We start from the raw sequence: 16,456 nt of genomic DNA on the forward strand, positions 1-16,456 counted from the left end.
GATTGGAAAATTACACGGTTTCTCATACTAAATATTTAGGGGGAGTATGAGAGAGATTTGAAATTATATTACTGAGGATTTCCCCTTATTAATTTCCATCCTGTTCTTTCTTAAGAGCACAAATGCTGGATGGAATCCACCTTCAGAAAACTAAAAAACCTTTATAATTTTTAGTTGTGATATAACTTACAAGAGAGCTTAGTCTGTAAGACACAATGGCAACAACACATTATTAGGAGGTAATAATCCTTTGCTACTATCTGAGGCTACTCCTAATAGAGCTAAAAATTATTCCTACTTAGACTTTCATTTGATGATTGGAAGTTAATTATTTTCTTTTGCACAAACTGAAGATAACATACTTGAGTGCAAGTGGCCCACAAGTATATGCACTATCATAGATCCAGCATGTCCTTACATGAAGTGTAGCTTGCTATACTGCAGCTAGCACTAGCACTTAGTGAATTCTAACATAGGAAATTATCTTACCAGATGTTGATAACAGTGCGGTCCACAAGGCTTATTATCTAATGCTGTTTCTGTATTCTTTCGTTTATAAGTATTAGGAGTTGCATGGAATGCTGTTGAATCAAAACATCACATTTGTAAGTTTTAATATAAAAAATACATTTGATAGCCAATGTCAAACAGTACCCAAAACACAAGGTTTACCAAGACACTACTAAAACCAGAATAAAAATTATAACAAATGGAAAAAACCACAAAATAAACCCCATCTAGTGACATTTGACTTACCACTTAAAAATACAGAGACAGCACATGGGTAAGTTTCACATATGCCCTTTTACATCAGTGAAGAAAATCATCACATTTCTTTCATGTATCAAGGAAGACATGCTATATCTCCCTTTCCAACAAACAGAACAGACTTCTGTTACCATGTTGAGCAGAATTATTCAGGGCTTCTCCTATTAATGCATGATCATCTCTCAATCCATAAGATTCAGGTGTTCAGTTTCTATCTTGTCAAAAAATCCAGCCCCACACACTTTGGAAAGGTAACGAACGACTTTCCATTTTTGTTAGTGAGAAGGACACATAAGCATTTTTACTCTATTAGTTTATCAGCACTCCAACTAAGCTGACAGGTGATAAGAGTTCAGTTCCTATATCCCAGCTGCAGGGTAAAAATAAGTTAGCATCGCACAGTCACTATGGATCAGAACAACCACAGCTGTCTGCAACTTGCAGAGCAGTGTCTGCTCGTCTATCTGACAGACTCCATATAACTCTGTGTAAGTTGCAGAACGATGACTCAGAATGGAGCAGAACTGGGTATGTTACAGATGCAACACGAGCACCTGTATAACAGGATGGCAGAGTTTCCTACACGTTCCCTTTGCCAGGACTCGTCTCTACCAGCTCCCCCTTGCACAATCCCTGCCTCCCAGCAGGAGGTTTTCAGAGAGACTGACTTTCCTGGTTTTGCTGGAAGTCTTGGGAACTCTTCCATATCCCTTACTTAACTGAAGCCTGGAAAACTTGCAGCTATACTGTCACCAGAGCTCATATACTCATGTTCCCAAATTACATTAGGAGCTTTTTGAAATACCATCCTCAGTTTTCTGCAATTCTCTTTTTTAAAAAAATCCCTCCATGCTCAAGGAACAATTCTTTTTTTTTTTTTTAATATACACACACACACACATATAGATAGATATCAATACTTTTTCCCCCTAAATGTGCTAACAGTGGCATACACAACTGCATGGGGCGGGGGGGGGGGGGGGGGCTGGGGGGGGAGGAAGAAAAAAAAAAAAGATAATGCACTCAAGTTTAAAAAGACAAAACAAAACAAAAAACCCTACTACTCAGTGCTAGCTGTTTCCTAACCCTCCATGAAGGCCTACAAAAGACACCCATCTGAAAATACATGATTCCCAAGCACTGTAAAAGCACTTATGCTGCAGTTTTACTACAGTTGCAGTTAGGCAACTGTGACTTACAGTTAAGTTTTTCAACACTCAGTGAATAAAAAGTGCTAATGTTCAAACTGAAAGAAATCCCTCCCCTCTTACCCATATTAATCCATAAGGAGGGCCATTCCGTATCAACACCACACACATCCTTCTCCTTCAATAAGCCACCACCATAGGCTTTCCTACTCATCTTATTTCTAGATTGTACATGAGGCTTCTCTTTATGATAGTCCACTGTGCTTTCAAGACTGAACTTTTTAAATGCAGTTCCTCCCTTTTAAAGAATGTGGTCAGAGCTCACATATGTCTTCACAGACAAAGTTTTTAAAAGCAAATCTCATTTCAGTGATCTGGTTTGCAGCGTAGCTCCACAAGCACTTGTTTTGGCACCAGCGGGGAAGGTGACCAGTGGTGGTGAGCACTTCTTAAGGGAGCTTCTCTGATGAAACCACTCCGTCTTGGAACCATCACTTCATGCTCCCCTCCCATAAGGGAAGGTGTGCTGGAAATCAAATCGTAAGTTCTATAATGTTATGCCTGTATTAATGACAGCAGCACATGGGAACCTCCAGGGAGCAATGTATTCTTCCAAGGCTTTCTTAAAAAGGTATAAACAATATAGAAGTATCACTAATTAAATATTGCATCACTTTTTCCAGAGAAATACATTACATTTTATAAATCTGGAAACACAAAAAAGCTTCAATTTTCCACATATGAACATATAGATATGTAAATACAAGCAAGTATAGGAATGTAATTTATGCATATTGTTGCTATCAGCACTCTTTCTCCCCCCACATTCCAGTTAAAAGCTTTTATGTGGTATGTCACTTCTCATATGTTTCACATATCCTCGAAGTGTTCATGCATTCTGTAGGTAAAATACATTAAATAACAAAGAAGCCTTGCAATTTAACGCCAAGTTACTCCACCTTTTTCCAGCCATGAAACCATGAGATGATGGGAGCCCCCCACCCAAAAGTGGAGGAGAAAAAAAACCCACAGTTTTTTCAACACTGCATCTTTAAATTTGAAAAAATATACCATTTCATTAATTCAGAGTTTGGTCTGGGGTTTTTTTCTCCCCCTCCACATAACTGTTTTACCCTCTCTTTATAACACCGGGAAAATAATTTTGCAACAATGCAAAAGAACAGTAAAACATTTGCAAGACATGATCTGTATCAGACTGCTGCAATGTGCAGAAATCAAAACTATTCTTTTTACGTGTTACTTGCAGATGCAAACATTTCTCCCATAAGTTCATTTGTGCCAGGTCCTAAAATGAGTGTTTTTAAAAAAATATTTTTCCTTTAGACAATGAAGAAATGTTTAGTTTGTAATGCAGGGAAACAAATCTATACTTGACTTTTTAAACCAGCAAGGCCTCAAAAATACGCTATATCTGATACTTAATATTAGAATCATATCTTGTATTTCACTATTTCAAAAACACCCAACACAGTATAGTACTGACAACTATAGTCAGAATCTACCGCCACTTGTTGTGAGGTAATTTTTTGGGAGGCTTGTTACAAAGAAAGGACCCAGGACAAGAATAAAACTTTCTATAGCTGTATTATGAATCTTACAAATACCAGTAGTAATTTTTTTTCAAAATCAAAGATGACTTTGCAGAATTTCCTGAATAACTAAACTCCGTATTTCTTCAATAATTTCCTTAAGAAAATAATTCTAAAACTGCTTCACTGAGCATGTTTGCTGTCTTAGAGATTTATTACCTGTCTCATCCCAAATGGGCTCAATTCTCATATTTTTCATAATGTGAAAGTACACAGGCAACTGTTTAGCCTGAAATGTACATTTGCTTCACAGTCAAGCTATTTGGGAAATTCTCCCTACCTGATATTTTTCCTTCTTCTAAATTCTTTCTTAGTCCAGACATTTAGGCATAATTCCTTGCTGTCAGCAAATGAAGTCGGTACACAAGTTTTTTCAGTAATGTCATCACCTGCACATAAAGGGATTGCCAGGTTGTCAAGGGGACTTGACACGTTAAAAATCTAATGATAACTTTTCCAATATTTAACTCAAATGTTCTAGAATAAAGATCTGAAACTACATAAAATAAGGCTAATCTTAACAAAAATGGAATCTAAGAGGGGGAATTAAAAAATCAAAACCGGATCTAATAGAATTCCTGTATTTTTTTAATTCTCTATGCCGTCTCCAGAGATTTGTGCCTTTCAAAGTACAAATCTGATCACTGTAGCCCACCACATTACCAAAGTAATTAATCAAAAAATGTTGTCTGCAGAAGCCAGGACATCATCCTGTAGTGCTTGGCAATTGCATGAAGTAGAACATAAGGGAACTGAGTAGGGTGCTAGTAGAAATGTTACCAACTTTTTAAAAAAGTTAAAGTGTTGCAGAGACACTGAAAATTGCTAGTGTAGCCTTCCAATAACCAGAGTAGTCTTTTTTTGATGAGTTACTCATTCCCAGCAATGAATCTGATGGATCTTGACCAACAGTCTTAAAACTTCACAAAAAGTGAAGAGGTCATACAAGCGACTCTCTCAGTTTTTAACAGATGAATTCCTAGCTCTAGACAGAGACACAGACAGACACACAGAGAGACAGAAAACAATCCTCTTTCTTTGATGTTACTACAGGCAAAAGGAGAAAGAAGCAATGCATCCAAAGCAGTGACAAGTCATTGTAGAGGTGGGATTTGGCTATGTCCTTCAAGGAATCGTGACTGAAGCATCAGTTTACTACATTCAGTGTCCAGCCTGAAGGCTACATAGTGAATGTGTAAATCGAGCTTCAAGAGATCTCTTTGCAACAATCAAGTATCAAATATATTTTTATCAGTGATAATGCATGTGTCATGAAGAACATTATCATAATGGTGGTAATTTCACACTATCTTGACACAAAGGTAAATCCTGAATGCCTCCACAGTGGAAGTGTTTGTTGTTCTTCCTTCTTTCTGCTATAGCCTTGGAAACCCGAAGAGATGACTTAAAGTTTGGGCCTTTTTAAGTACGAGGCATGGTTTAAAATGAAGCCTTGGACATAACACCACTTCAGAAAGAATACTGACTTGTTTAAGGGACTTATCAAAAATCACCAGCGACAAGAACTTAGGCAATCTTTTAGTATAAACACTTTGTCTTCCATCTGAAGGTTATGAACAGAGAAAGGGGGCACAACACTTTCAGCTTAAAGGATGCTGCTAGTGTGAGAACTGAGGTGCTGATCAGTGGACTGGACTTTGTCATTGGCTGAATCTGGCACTTAAGAACATGTCAAAATGCATAACACACTACGAACCCATCCATCACAGCACTAAAAGAAAAGAAGTGTCACAGAGTTGGTGCCTCAAAACTGCGGACTGGTAATATCAGGCTCCCCAGAGTAGTAGGTACCAAAATGTGGTCTGTGGATCCTTTCAGTTCTAACGATCTGCAAAAGTGACTTCGAAAGGCAAATCTATATAAGCTATGTAAGTAATCAAATATATGTGTATTTTAAAAGGAGCCCATATCTTCACTGGAAAACACCTACAAGTTTATAAAATTAGTGAGAAAAATGGCCTAAAAACCTCTGTTGCAGAAGTACCTAAAATATTCTGGGGTGCTCCTAGAAAAAGTTTGTTCTCACTATGTCTGGACAACACTTTCTTGTTGACTTAAAAGTAAAAATAGACTGGCACTCAGTCTCCCTGCTAGACTATTGAGAGTGTCAAGAACTCTTAAAACCACTGCCAGACAAATGGATTTGCCAAAAGGTAGCATACAGCTTCACTTCCCTGTCCTACAGACTAAGACTGCACACAGCACTTCTTGGAATGAGTCATCCAGGCAACTAAGATACTTCTAAACAAAACCTACAGCTTCACAGAACACGGGGTGTTGAAGCTGGCTGGACAAGGCAGCAGCTATACCTCCAGAAACTTATTGTTCTTAAACATTATTCAGAAGCAAGAGATTCTTTCTTTGTATTTTCAAGCAAGGCCTGCCAACAGAATGCAAGGAGAAAATGAAACTAACAGACCTAACTCCAAAAACCACAAACACTAAAGAAACTAGGAAAAAGAAAAGCTTCCCACCCCCCCACCATCTGAGAACAACTCCAGGTCCTCCTCAAACTGCAAGGCAACTAAGGGATACTAAAAAGCAGCACCACTGTGTAAAGCCTTCACTGTGAAGTACAAATACAGGCAGATTGCACATGTGCTGTATGAGGAGCTGCTGACAAAGCACAAAGATTTCCAAATGAACATGCATGCACACTCACAGTGGAACATGCAAATGAACAGTTAAGTCAAAAGAGAAAATTAGTTTGAAATAGAGGGCATCATAGTATTCAACTACAAGTCAAAACCACTTCATATTTGATTGTTAGGTTCCCCTTTACATTTGACACTGTTCTCAGAGAAAGAATTGTCTCAAGTAGCACTTCAGAATCTCTTATTGCAAATGGAAACGAACATCATTGCTAATGCTCTTCTTAAATCCTTCCCCCAAAAGAATGGGACAACATGAAAGCAATTCAGTGGAAAGGATACCACAATTTCTAAAACTCAACTGTCTGAAACAATTCTTCAAATCACCAGGTACAAGTAAAGTAGCTAGAAAGTAACCTGAAAGAATAAAAGATAAAACTGTCCATGGATATTCATTCTCCCTGCTGGAAAATGAAGCAAGTCTGATGAATAACCAGGCATTTTTATGGAGAAATATATTCCATTCTCCATGCACAAACTGAGAAAGCGTAACACAGAAAACAGCAGTAGAAAACAATGTAGTTTTCTTGAACACTATAAAAAGAGAAGTAACATTACAGGTTGGTCCAAGCCAGGAATTCTGTATGAACTCCTAAATGCAAAAAGGATAACAAACTACCCCGAACAGGTGCATTCAGTTTTTTGAGGTATAGTTTTCACTGCAAAATGATGTCAACATGGACAAGTTGTTTTCATAAACTTTAGCAATATTACTGCTTTTATTTCTCTTTCCTTCCTTCTGTATTGCATCTTATGGTAGTCTTAAGTTTCCTGCCTTGCAAAAAATAAGATATACACAAGCACACTATAATTGTACTTACGATGTAAGAAGCAATCATATTTAAAACAGCGCCTACAGAAGAGTGTGTGAAAAGAGTGCAGGCTTTGCTCCCTCTGAACAGATTTAGCATTTGGTCCATCTATGTTTGGTGTGCATTCAGGAGGAAGAGCTCCGGGAAGCTGCTGCTCAGTGAGTTCTTTGTATCTTAAAAGAAATAGAAGTTATTTATTCAGTATAATAAAAAAGTAATTTTTGATTGCAGTACCACTCTGCATTGTCAGTGACAAATTAAAAGAAAATCTAAGAAATATGTGCCAGCTAGAAAGGTCAATCTATCAGCAACGTGACAAATTATTAACTCCATACTCATTAATACAAATATATATACACAAATATAAAATTAGCTAGGAAAGAATGCATTTATTTTCTGGACCGCCATCTCCTCATATATATTACTCACTAACTCCAAAAAGGAGATTTTTTTTTTTTTTCTTTTCAGAAGCTTTTATTTTACCACCTCAAAAAAAAATAACCTAGATTATTAAACACATGCAAGCACTCACTTTTCAATAGTTTGAAAGGAAGGCTAATAAACACTTCTGTATTGTTTGACTCAGTGGGAACAGCCAATTCCCTTCAAGTATCACTTGCAGAAGTTACACAACTGCCATAGAACTTAGCTGCAAGGGGGACCATTCCTAATTAACAAATATTTAACAAAGTCAAGGAATCTTTGTTTCATAATTCAGCACAGCAATATATCCTAAAAAATACTTTCTTACTTCTCTTTCAATTCTTCTGCTGTACCCTTGTCTGGAAACATTGAGGAAATGGCTTCAAATATCTTGTCAGAAGGAAATCTCCGAGGTGGGTGGCTTGCTTTCTCTGTCAAAGAAGCAAAAAATTTGAAAAACAAAAAAAATATATGTTTCTGGTCCTTTGCCTGTTCAAGGAGGTGTTCAGAGAAATGGGGACTTCTCCAAAATCCTAATAAAAAAAAAAGTAAAGGTTTTTATTTCTAAATTACAGACAACTTAAACTCCATTAAGTGATCTTTCCTGCTGAGAGAACTCTACTAGTAAAATTTGGGGAAACCATTATTTCACCAGCAGATGGAGATGGCAATTCAGAACTGCCTACTTTAGAATAATGTTTCATTTTCTGAGGAGTACCAAAGCATTTATTAGACAGATATCCAACTGATTTTTGGTGCATTTGACTGTCTCAATATGCAGATAAACAAAACTTGGCAAAAGCACCTTTTGTAGTATTCTCTGTATAACTCTTGAACTAAATGACAAAGGAAATTATGAAGAAAATGATGCTACTTTACACCTGAAAACTATCAAGTAGAAGGGTTTGAACAAATTTATTGGGTGATTAAAGAAAAAGGGGTTTGGTTTTAATTTTTAAAGTCTGCAGACAGACATACCCATCCTGTTACCTTCCCGATCTTTTTGCTTGTCATCTCTTTCATCAGGATTGTCATCTCCATCATCATCATCTTCATCATCACTATATTGACCAAGTGCATTGACCAGCTCAACAAATATTTCATCATTGATAAATCCACATTCTGAAATTCAGCAAAATTGGGAGTGAACAGAAAAGCGCAAGGTGTATGTGAAGTATTTTTAATCCTCCCTACATTTGAATTAAATTATGGCAAATGCTGTAATTTATGAAAAAACAAGTTGGTATTTTTCCCTCTTAGTTTCAATGTATGAACTGAGAAAAGTTAAAAATACTCAGTATTTATTTCTTAGACTGACAACTGGGAAGAGGAGAAGGAAACTTGTTGAAATTTTTCTTTTCCCAACTCCCTGTGCTTCATACCAGCAGACATAAAAAAAAAATCTCTTCCTTGGAAGATAAAAAAATTACTTATTAGCTAGACTATTTTAAGGGATTTTATGCCAGAATCCCAGTTCCAACATGGTTGGCTTAAGCCAGCCTGGCAACGCATGCAAACAGTCTATGAAGCTATCCTTGGACAGCTAGGGAATCTCCAGAGGGATTTTTGGTTTGTGGTTCCATAGCATCCACTTCCCCAGTACAGACCCCACTGGCAATGTGATAAAAAAAAGAATATAGTTATATTTAAAAAACAAACAAACAAACAAATCAAGAGAAACTGAAGGCATATGCTGCATATATCTGCTCATTAGCTTATATTCTGCTGTGAAATTCAAAGGGCAGCAATAGACAATAAGACATTTCTGCAGAAAGGAAAGTTGTAGTTAGTGTTGACAGAGACCGCTGTTATTTTTAAAAAAATAACCACGAACTCTGTGGGAACTGCAGTGCTTATCACCATCCTTTTGAACCTAGACTGGGTTTGGATGTCAAACTACAACTTGAAGGAAGCTAATAGTTTTATTGCAACGTAGACAATAAAAATAGGCAGGTACTTCGCTTGGATGTTTTAAACAGAAGTCTTAATATACACACACAGGTTAGTATGAATTTCTCTCTCAAAAATGCAACTACAGAGCTAGTTTACAATTCTGACTCCTACATGGGAATGCTTCTAGATTACAGATTCCCACAGCATTTACATTTAATTACAGTCACACAAGAATACTAGTTATTGGGAGACTAAAAAAACATCTTTCTACTTCTGATATATAGTTTTGAAGGACCCATAATAACAGTAATTGCCATCATAAACTTGGGACTCGAGACAGTGAAACAAGATTAATTTTAAAGCTAGACTCACTTAATAATAAATTAAATCAATAATAGAAGACATTTACTAGTAATGTCACCATTTTGACATAACCAGTTCTCTGACAAGGATGTCAGCAATCAGTAAATCTGTAAAAATATCCAAAGGCAAAACCCCATGAAACATGTCATGTTCCTCATGAAATATAAAGGTACCAGCTCTTCTGAGGACATTAACAAGACTGGTGTAGGACTGAGTAGCATTTATTATTGAATCGCAGGCTTAACCTTCATAAGTGACACACAATGTACTCAAAAATGTAGTTCCCTTTCTCAGTCACTCCAGCATTAACAGGAATATAATAAATTTTAAGAAATGATTCCCCATTTGGGTGGAGGAGGGGGTGGGTAATGTTTCTGTGAAGGGGAAAGCAGAGTAGTCAGAGAAACCTTTACAACTGTAAAGTTCAGGCTTGTATAAGCCAGTTCTGAGTGGGCACACAGAGGAAGTGAAAGGACGCTACTTCACTGAGACTTCAGCAAACTAGGAGACAGATGACATCACATATAGTCCAGCTCCCATACAAAATAAGGGGTAAACTACACCTAAGAATACATATATATAGTGTACCAACAGAAGGATACAAATTTGCTCTATAAGCTGACTTATAGAAAGGAGGTTTTTAAATAGCTAATAATTTCCTTAAAGGAAAAAAAAAAAAAGCCAACAAAACCCACAAGAGGTTATTCCGTCAAATTGCATTCGCAAGTGTTGTCATCAGAGTTTTGCATACTTTTCCTGCCACTTTCTCCTAGGCTGGACACATGTAGGGACATTACACTATTATATTCCAAAGCTCTGAGCATAAAACTGAAGACCAAGGACTTCTCCACATTGCACCTACACATTATGATGAAACACTGTATGTTCTAGGGAAAAAGTTAATGTGTTTAATTTCTCTGTACTACTACTTCAACACTTTGCAGCCCTATGAAAATGCAAAGCAATATATTTAAATAAGGAAGTCTGTTATACCCAATGTTTACACAGTATAGGGATTCTAGAAATAGTACTGTAACAATCAAGCATCAGACAACACTGACAACAGTTATTTATGTAGGAAGAAGTGATTAGTATACCTGAGTGTTTGGGCTCACCTCTGTCTCCATGCACTTTCCCATCATAGTTCTTGATCAATTCTTCAATAAAGGTACCATCCTGGTCAAGCACTTCATCTCCCATATATGGAATGTTATGTAAAACAGTTTCATCCTCTACCTAGTAACAACAGTTATAATCAAACAATTTTAAACTGTGTTTTCAATTGACCATTTCTGCATTGCTATTTTTACAATATACAAGAGTCTAGCTATCACAGTTTACTAACTGGCTTCACTGCTTTAGCATATCTACCATTAACTACATAAATAAAACAAAACCCTCATCTGTGTTCAACAATTTTTTGCACTAGGGCTGACTGGCTCAAGATATTGACACTAGCTCCTAACATTAAGGTTAGCAGGATGTTTCCACAAAACTTCTACTATTGAAACACAGTAAGCTACCTAATTTTGGGAAGCTTGCATTTAATGAGTTCATTCTCCCTTCCTTGGTTCTCTTTCGCAGCAATGTGCAATACAAACCACCCCTTCATTGCTTTGCCAGAGATAAGAAATTGTGATGCAAAAAGACTCTAAATTCAAGTTGTCTAAACAGCAAGCACAGAAACATGTCTCACAATTTAATCTGAATGCCACCGTAAGTTTTTTTTGTCTGCATACAGACTAAATGCATTGGTACTCCCATGTTTTATCAGTAGAATTTACAGACCTTGATACGCCACTGTATCTTCCAATACTACAGAAGAACCTTCTATTGTTAAGAAAATGAATGTAAACTTTCATGCTGATCATGATTCTGCAGCAGCGCAAAATATCCAAACATTGATGAATGGAAAGCAAGTAGAAAAATGTGTGGAAGAACTCTGTACCTATACTGATAAAGCCAGTTATTTAAATAACTTTGCTACGATTATTATCATAATAACCAGTCCACAAAGGTGATCATATACAAAATGATTTGGCAAAGATTTGTAATAAGCTAAGCTTTTCAAATAAGTCAAATACCTACACCAGAAATCTAATGTTATGGCTTCTGCATACAGTGGAGCTAATCAGAAGAAAAGGCATATACTCAGTTGCTATGTAAGAATGACCTTTATGTGGGGAGATTATTTCAGGATTAAGTTCTCTTTATTCCATAAGAATTACTGTTCTGCTACAGGTATGTTGGTCAATCGTCTTACACAAAGACATTCACATACCTCAGAAAACAATTCTCATTACACTACTTATATGCTTTCAAATAAATCTGTATTTGTTAAATGCCAGACAAGACAATTGGTTGACAATTGGAATTAAATAAACTTAGGGTCTCTTTACAGCAAGGTTTTAGAGATACTTATGTTCACTGAGGACAGAGGTTTAGTTTGCAAAGTTACTTTTTTTTTTTTATTTCTTTCTTTTATTTGGGTGACCCTATTTCTGATTATTACTGCCTTATTACCAATACCAAAAAGATAGGGAGGGTAACTGGGAGGGTAACTGGCAACAGATTTTTGCTGTTTATTTCTAAAAAAGGGTTAACCTCTCTTTTCTCCATACATTTCTCCTCCCAGCACTTTTTTTAAACTTACCATAAAATTCTGTTGAAGGGGAGACCAAGAATACATTATAGGCACAGAAGCAACAGCATTGAGAGTCTTCAGTGGGATTACTTGTTTTGGAAAATCTATGTCACTGGTAACAGAGCACTGAAATAAGAGGTTGAAGTTACACTTATATAGCAACATCAGAAGCAAAAAGGGGGGGGGAATAATCACAGAACAACACTCTATAATGTACAAAATTCAAAGTATTTGTCAAAATTAGCTGTATCAGCCTCTGAAAAATGCATCAAATTTTTAGGGCATAACAGTAAGAATAGGTTTAGCAGGAAAAAAGACACGAGAATTATTTCTATGTCAACACCTTTGCTAATAGATCATGATGGTTTTTTCCACTTAATAATAAGTGGCTGTGATAGTATTTTCTCAGACTTTTCAACCTACAATACAAATTATGTTTGGTATCTCAAAACAGATTTAGTACCTGTTGCTGCCACACTGATGTTAGAGCATTTACTCAAGCCATCAGAGAGGCAACTGGATTCCCCTGGCTTCAGATCAATACACTGCAGAAATCATGTATTATTTATGTTAAATATATATATATTTTACTTTAATGCCAGCAAGACATCTTATGGAAATAAATCCTCCATGTGTCTTGTTAATTCCTGCCCTGTTTCCCCATTTTTGTCAGCTTATCTTTATCCTATCCTCAAACATTTGATTATGCTCACTGCTTACAATAGAAAAATGAAAACTGACTCTTAATATGCAACTCTGGACACGTCAATAAGTCTTTCAGCTACAGGACTTCTTTTGGAGATACAGAGGTTTATGTAGCCTCCAAAAGATAAACATGCCATAGAAATACAGACAACTTCTGGGTTATTCTTGCATCTATTCAACAGTTAACAGACACAGATCAACTTTTCTCAAATACTTGGACAGCAGTATGAAGAACTCTGGAAAAAAGTTATAAACAAAAGCAGACAGGAACATACAAAGCTAGGGAAAGTACAACAAAGAGGATTTGGAGGTAGGTAAAACAAAGTTTAGAACAGCTATCATAGCTACCTGAAAGGAAAAAAGGAAGTGGAGACAAAAGATCTTTCTCCTTTCCAGAAGGGAAAGATGAACAGAGCTTCACATTTCTAAAGAAATACACAAAGTAATGTAACAAACAGTATACAGAGACAGTACCCCGGCAGAATGACACAAGCCAGATTTATTTATTTTCTTTTTAATCTGCAGCAAATGAAATTAAGATTTCTGCTGTGTATATCAATACTCAAGACATTGTCCTATGCTAGTGCTTTATTCCCATTTCACGTTAATGTTTAATTTTGTAGCTAGCAGCCATCTAGTATATTTTTCATGTATTTTTAAAGAAAAATACAGAAGTAAAAAAAGAATTACTTTTATCTTTGGAACTAGAAGTCTTAGGCTGACAAATGAGCTATGTCAAAATGACTCAAAGTGTTTGGTACCAAGTCTCAGTTATGCTACCCCATTCTTTTGGTATGGAACTCAGCTTAATATTTATTAGGCTAGCACAGGACATATTACGCTCGCTGACTGGACTACTCATTGGAGAAAATCTGTGTCACCAGTGATGCCCTGCAGTCTTCACCAAACACATAAAGGCTCTCACAAAACCTTTCCATCAGGTCATTAAACTTCTAGCCAGTGTCCTATGCAACTGGGAAGAAATTCAGCATATTAAGAAAAAAAGATTTTCAAGTAATTATTTAAAACCCCCAGCATTTCTTTGTCTCACTTCTCTCATTATAAATTATGGCAATCTTAAATCAAGCATTAGAGTTCTGATTCATGAGACAGAGACTGGATTTGAATGCAGTAATTAGTGTGCTCTATCAATTCAGGCAGGAAATCAATTCAGGCAGGAAATTAACATAAAAGAATAGTGAATCAAGATACGAAAAATAAAAAAGAAGAAAAAAGAAAGGAATGGTGAGGAATGATCTTTTACCACCAAAAAAGTGAAAATTAGATGCCTACCTGTGTCAATTATTATCAGAAATTCTGACCCTACAGTGCCATATAAAAGGTATAGAGCTGTACATGAGTAATTGCATATTCAAACATGTTTAAAAGAAAACACTCAGGCAAAGGTCCTTGCCTGTTTGCATTTGAACATGCATGCACACAAATGCACCTCTGTGACACACATGCCCCCAAGTCTCCCACTAAAATCTTAGGAAGAGGAAAATCTGACAAACTTCCTTGAAGAGAAAGTGGTTTGTTTTGGGTTTTTTAATCTGTTCACAGTGAGGTCTTTTCATTCTCATACTACTGAAAAGAGTTAGCTTTTCAGACTATTATACGTGAAACATCCTCAAACTGCCTTAGTCTGGAGAAGTGCCTAAAGAGCAACTGAGAAATAAGAAAAATTAACCTGGGCTGAAAAGAGAAAGTTGGAGTAGGCTTAAACCACTGTTTGAGCACCAACATGAAAGCCAGTTTCGGTGCTCAAATTGCATCACAATCATGGAAGTGTTTTTCACAAATTTAGCATCCAGTCTGCTTGTGCAACAGCAGGGTGCATCAATTCAAACTCCTTTTAGAACTCTGTGGTTAAATTACTTCAATTTATATAAAGAAGACTTTGTCAAATGGGCATGTTCACAGCTTTCATGTGCTTTTACTCAGTAAGAATGGAAGTAACTACTTGTGTATCACTGGGCGTCAGCTCCAATAGGCGCAAGATTAAACTCCCAATACCAGTGAGACAAAACAATTTGATTAAAGGATGCTGAGGTATGATCCAAGGATTATCAGAAATAAAGAAGTTTCACTTTTACGTGTCGTTCAAAGCTAGGTAGCCTGCTATGTGCTTTCCAGAAGTCGTATGAGCGAAGTAAATAATAAATAAATAAATTCTTTGAGAGACTCATATGAAAAATACGTAGCTGCCAAGTCATGTCATGCTGGAAAAAAAAATAAAGAATAGCCAACTTTCCAGTAATAAAACAAAGACGTGCTAACAACCTTGTAAGTGGAATTACCACAACACATGTTAACCAACCTCCCTGGTCCCGCGCAATGAGCTCACAGAAGTCATGATGTGAACAGGCTGTATCCTACGTTGTTTCCATTCTTGATTTAAGATTTCAGTTCTTTCCAGTATCTTCTGACGATTAGAATTAAACATACTCTAAAAATTAACCACAATTGTAAACATTAAAAAAAAAAAAAAAAAATCAGAGACTCTAAATTCACCTGCTAGCATCTTAAGGCATTATAACATTTACTAAAAAAATAAACAAAACCAGACAGGATAAAAAAAAAAAAGCGCTCAAAACTCAACTGTCCAAATTTTGTTTAAGTGTCAGTGAGGCTCAATACAGTTCATCATCCCTTTCTTTGACTCAAACCATGTTCTGACATTTAGAGACTTAGAGGTTTAGCATGAAATTAAGTTCTAAACGGAATTAGAAAGAGTATGTGGCTAAAGAAGTTGCCATACTTGCTCTCCACAGTCTCTTCTGATACTTAGCATGCAGGCATTCAATCACATATAAATGTATCATACCTGTTTATAAGATCACAGAGTTAAGACAAGTTTTCAGTATGTTAACAAAGTATTTAATGAAATTGTTATTGCAGGTGTTAACTGCAGGACAGCTCATATTTCAGAAGAAAATAATTTTTTGTATCATTTTTTAAGTAATAGAACCAAAAGATGACATACCTTTACTTCATCCGCACGTCGGAACCTCTTGAGCTGCCTCAGTCTCATGTATTCTGATTTCACACGTTTTCGCCAACAAATTGGTCCCTTCTCAGATTTTTTTCCGGTTTGACCCATGATTATCCTACAAGAGACAATGTCACATTAATATTACCAAATCTGATGCCGCTGCTTACAGAGGAGGTTAGAGTGGTTAGGTAGGATAGAGACATTCCTTTAATACCTTACATATCTAATTCCTCTAATTCCTTTCAGTCAGACCTTGCAATACCATCCCAATCCAACAACAACAAAAAAACCCACCAAAACATACATAAGTGACAGACACTGGAAAACAGTAATTTTAATTACAAATCAGTGGGATGATTCACATTTCCTTTAAGCACTTCTATTGCCTCTATACAGAAAGGTACCTAATGTATTTAAAGGGGT

At 36.4% G+C, this 16,456-nt stretch overlaps 1 protein-coding gene across 5 annotated transcripts in view; it reads right to left on the minus strand.

Annotated features, from left to right (window-relative positions):
* The window catches only part of EZH2 (enhancer of zeste 2 polycomb repressive complex 2 subunit), a 28,959-nt gene extending 12,818 nt beyond the window's left edge, over positions 1-16,141 (minus strand). For 2 of the 5 annotated variants that reach the window (XM_075704616.1, XM_075704614.1), the window contains exons 1-8: positions 16,025-16,141; positions 15,386-15,487; positions 12,343-12,459; positions 10,805-10,925; positions 8,412-8,555; positions 7,762-7,864; positions 7,020-7,183; positions 490-581 (exon numbers count right to left, since the gene is read on the minus strand). In XM_075704616.1, the coding sequence (XP_075560731.1) occupies positions 490-581; positions 7,020-7,183; positions 7,762-7,864; positions 8,412-8,555; positions 10,805-10,925; positions 12,343-12,459; positions 15,386-15,487; positions 16,025-16,141 (960 nt within the window). Of the gene's footprint in view, positions 1-489; positions 582-7,004; positions 7,184-7,761; positions 7,865-8,411; positions 8,556-10,804; positions 10,926-12,342; positions 12,460-15,358; positions 15,488-16,024 lie in introns of all 5 variants that reach the window. The other 3 variants (XM_075704613.1, XM_075704612.1, XM_075704615.1) reach the window with 3 other exon arrangements.
* Positions 16,142-16,456: the final 315 nt, after the last annotated feature.

Source organism: Pelecanus crispus, chromosome 2 (assembly GCF_030463565.1).
Source record: "Pelecanus crispus isolate bPelCri1 chromosome 2, bPelCri1.pri, whole genome shotgun sequence".
Taxonomy (NCBI): domain Eukaryota; kingdom Metazoa; phylum Chordata; class Aves; order Pelecaniformes; family Pelecanidae; genus Pelecanus; species Pelecanus crispus.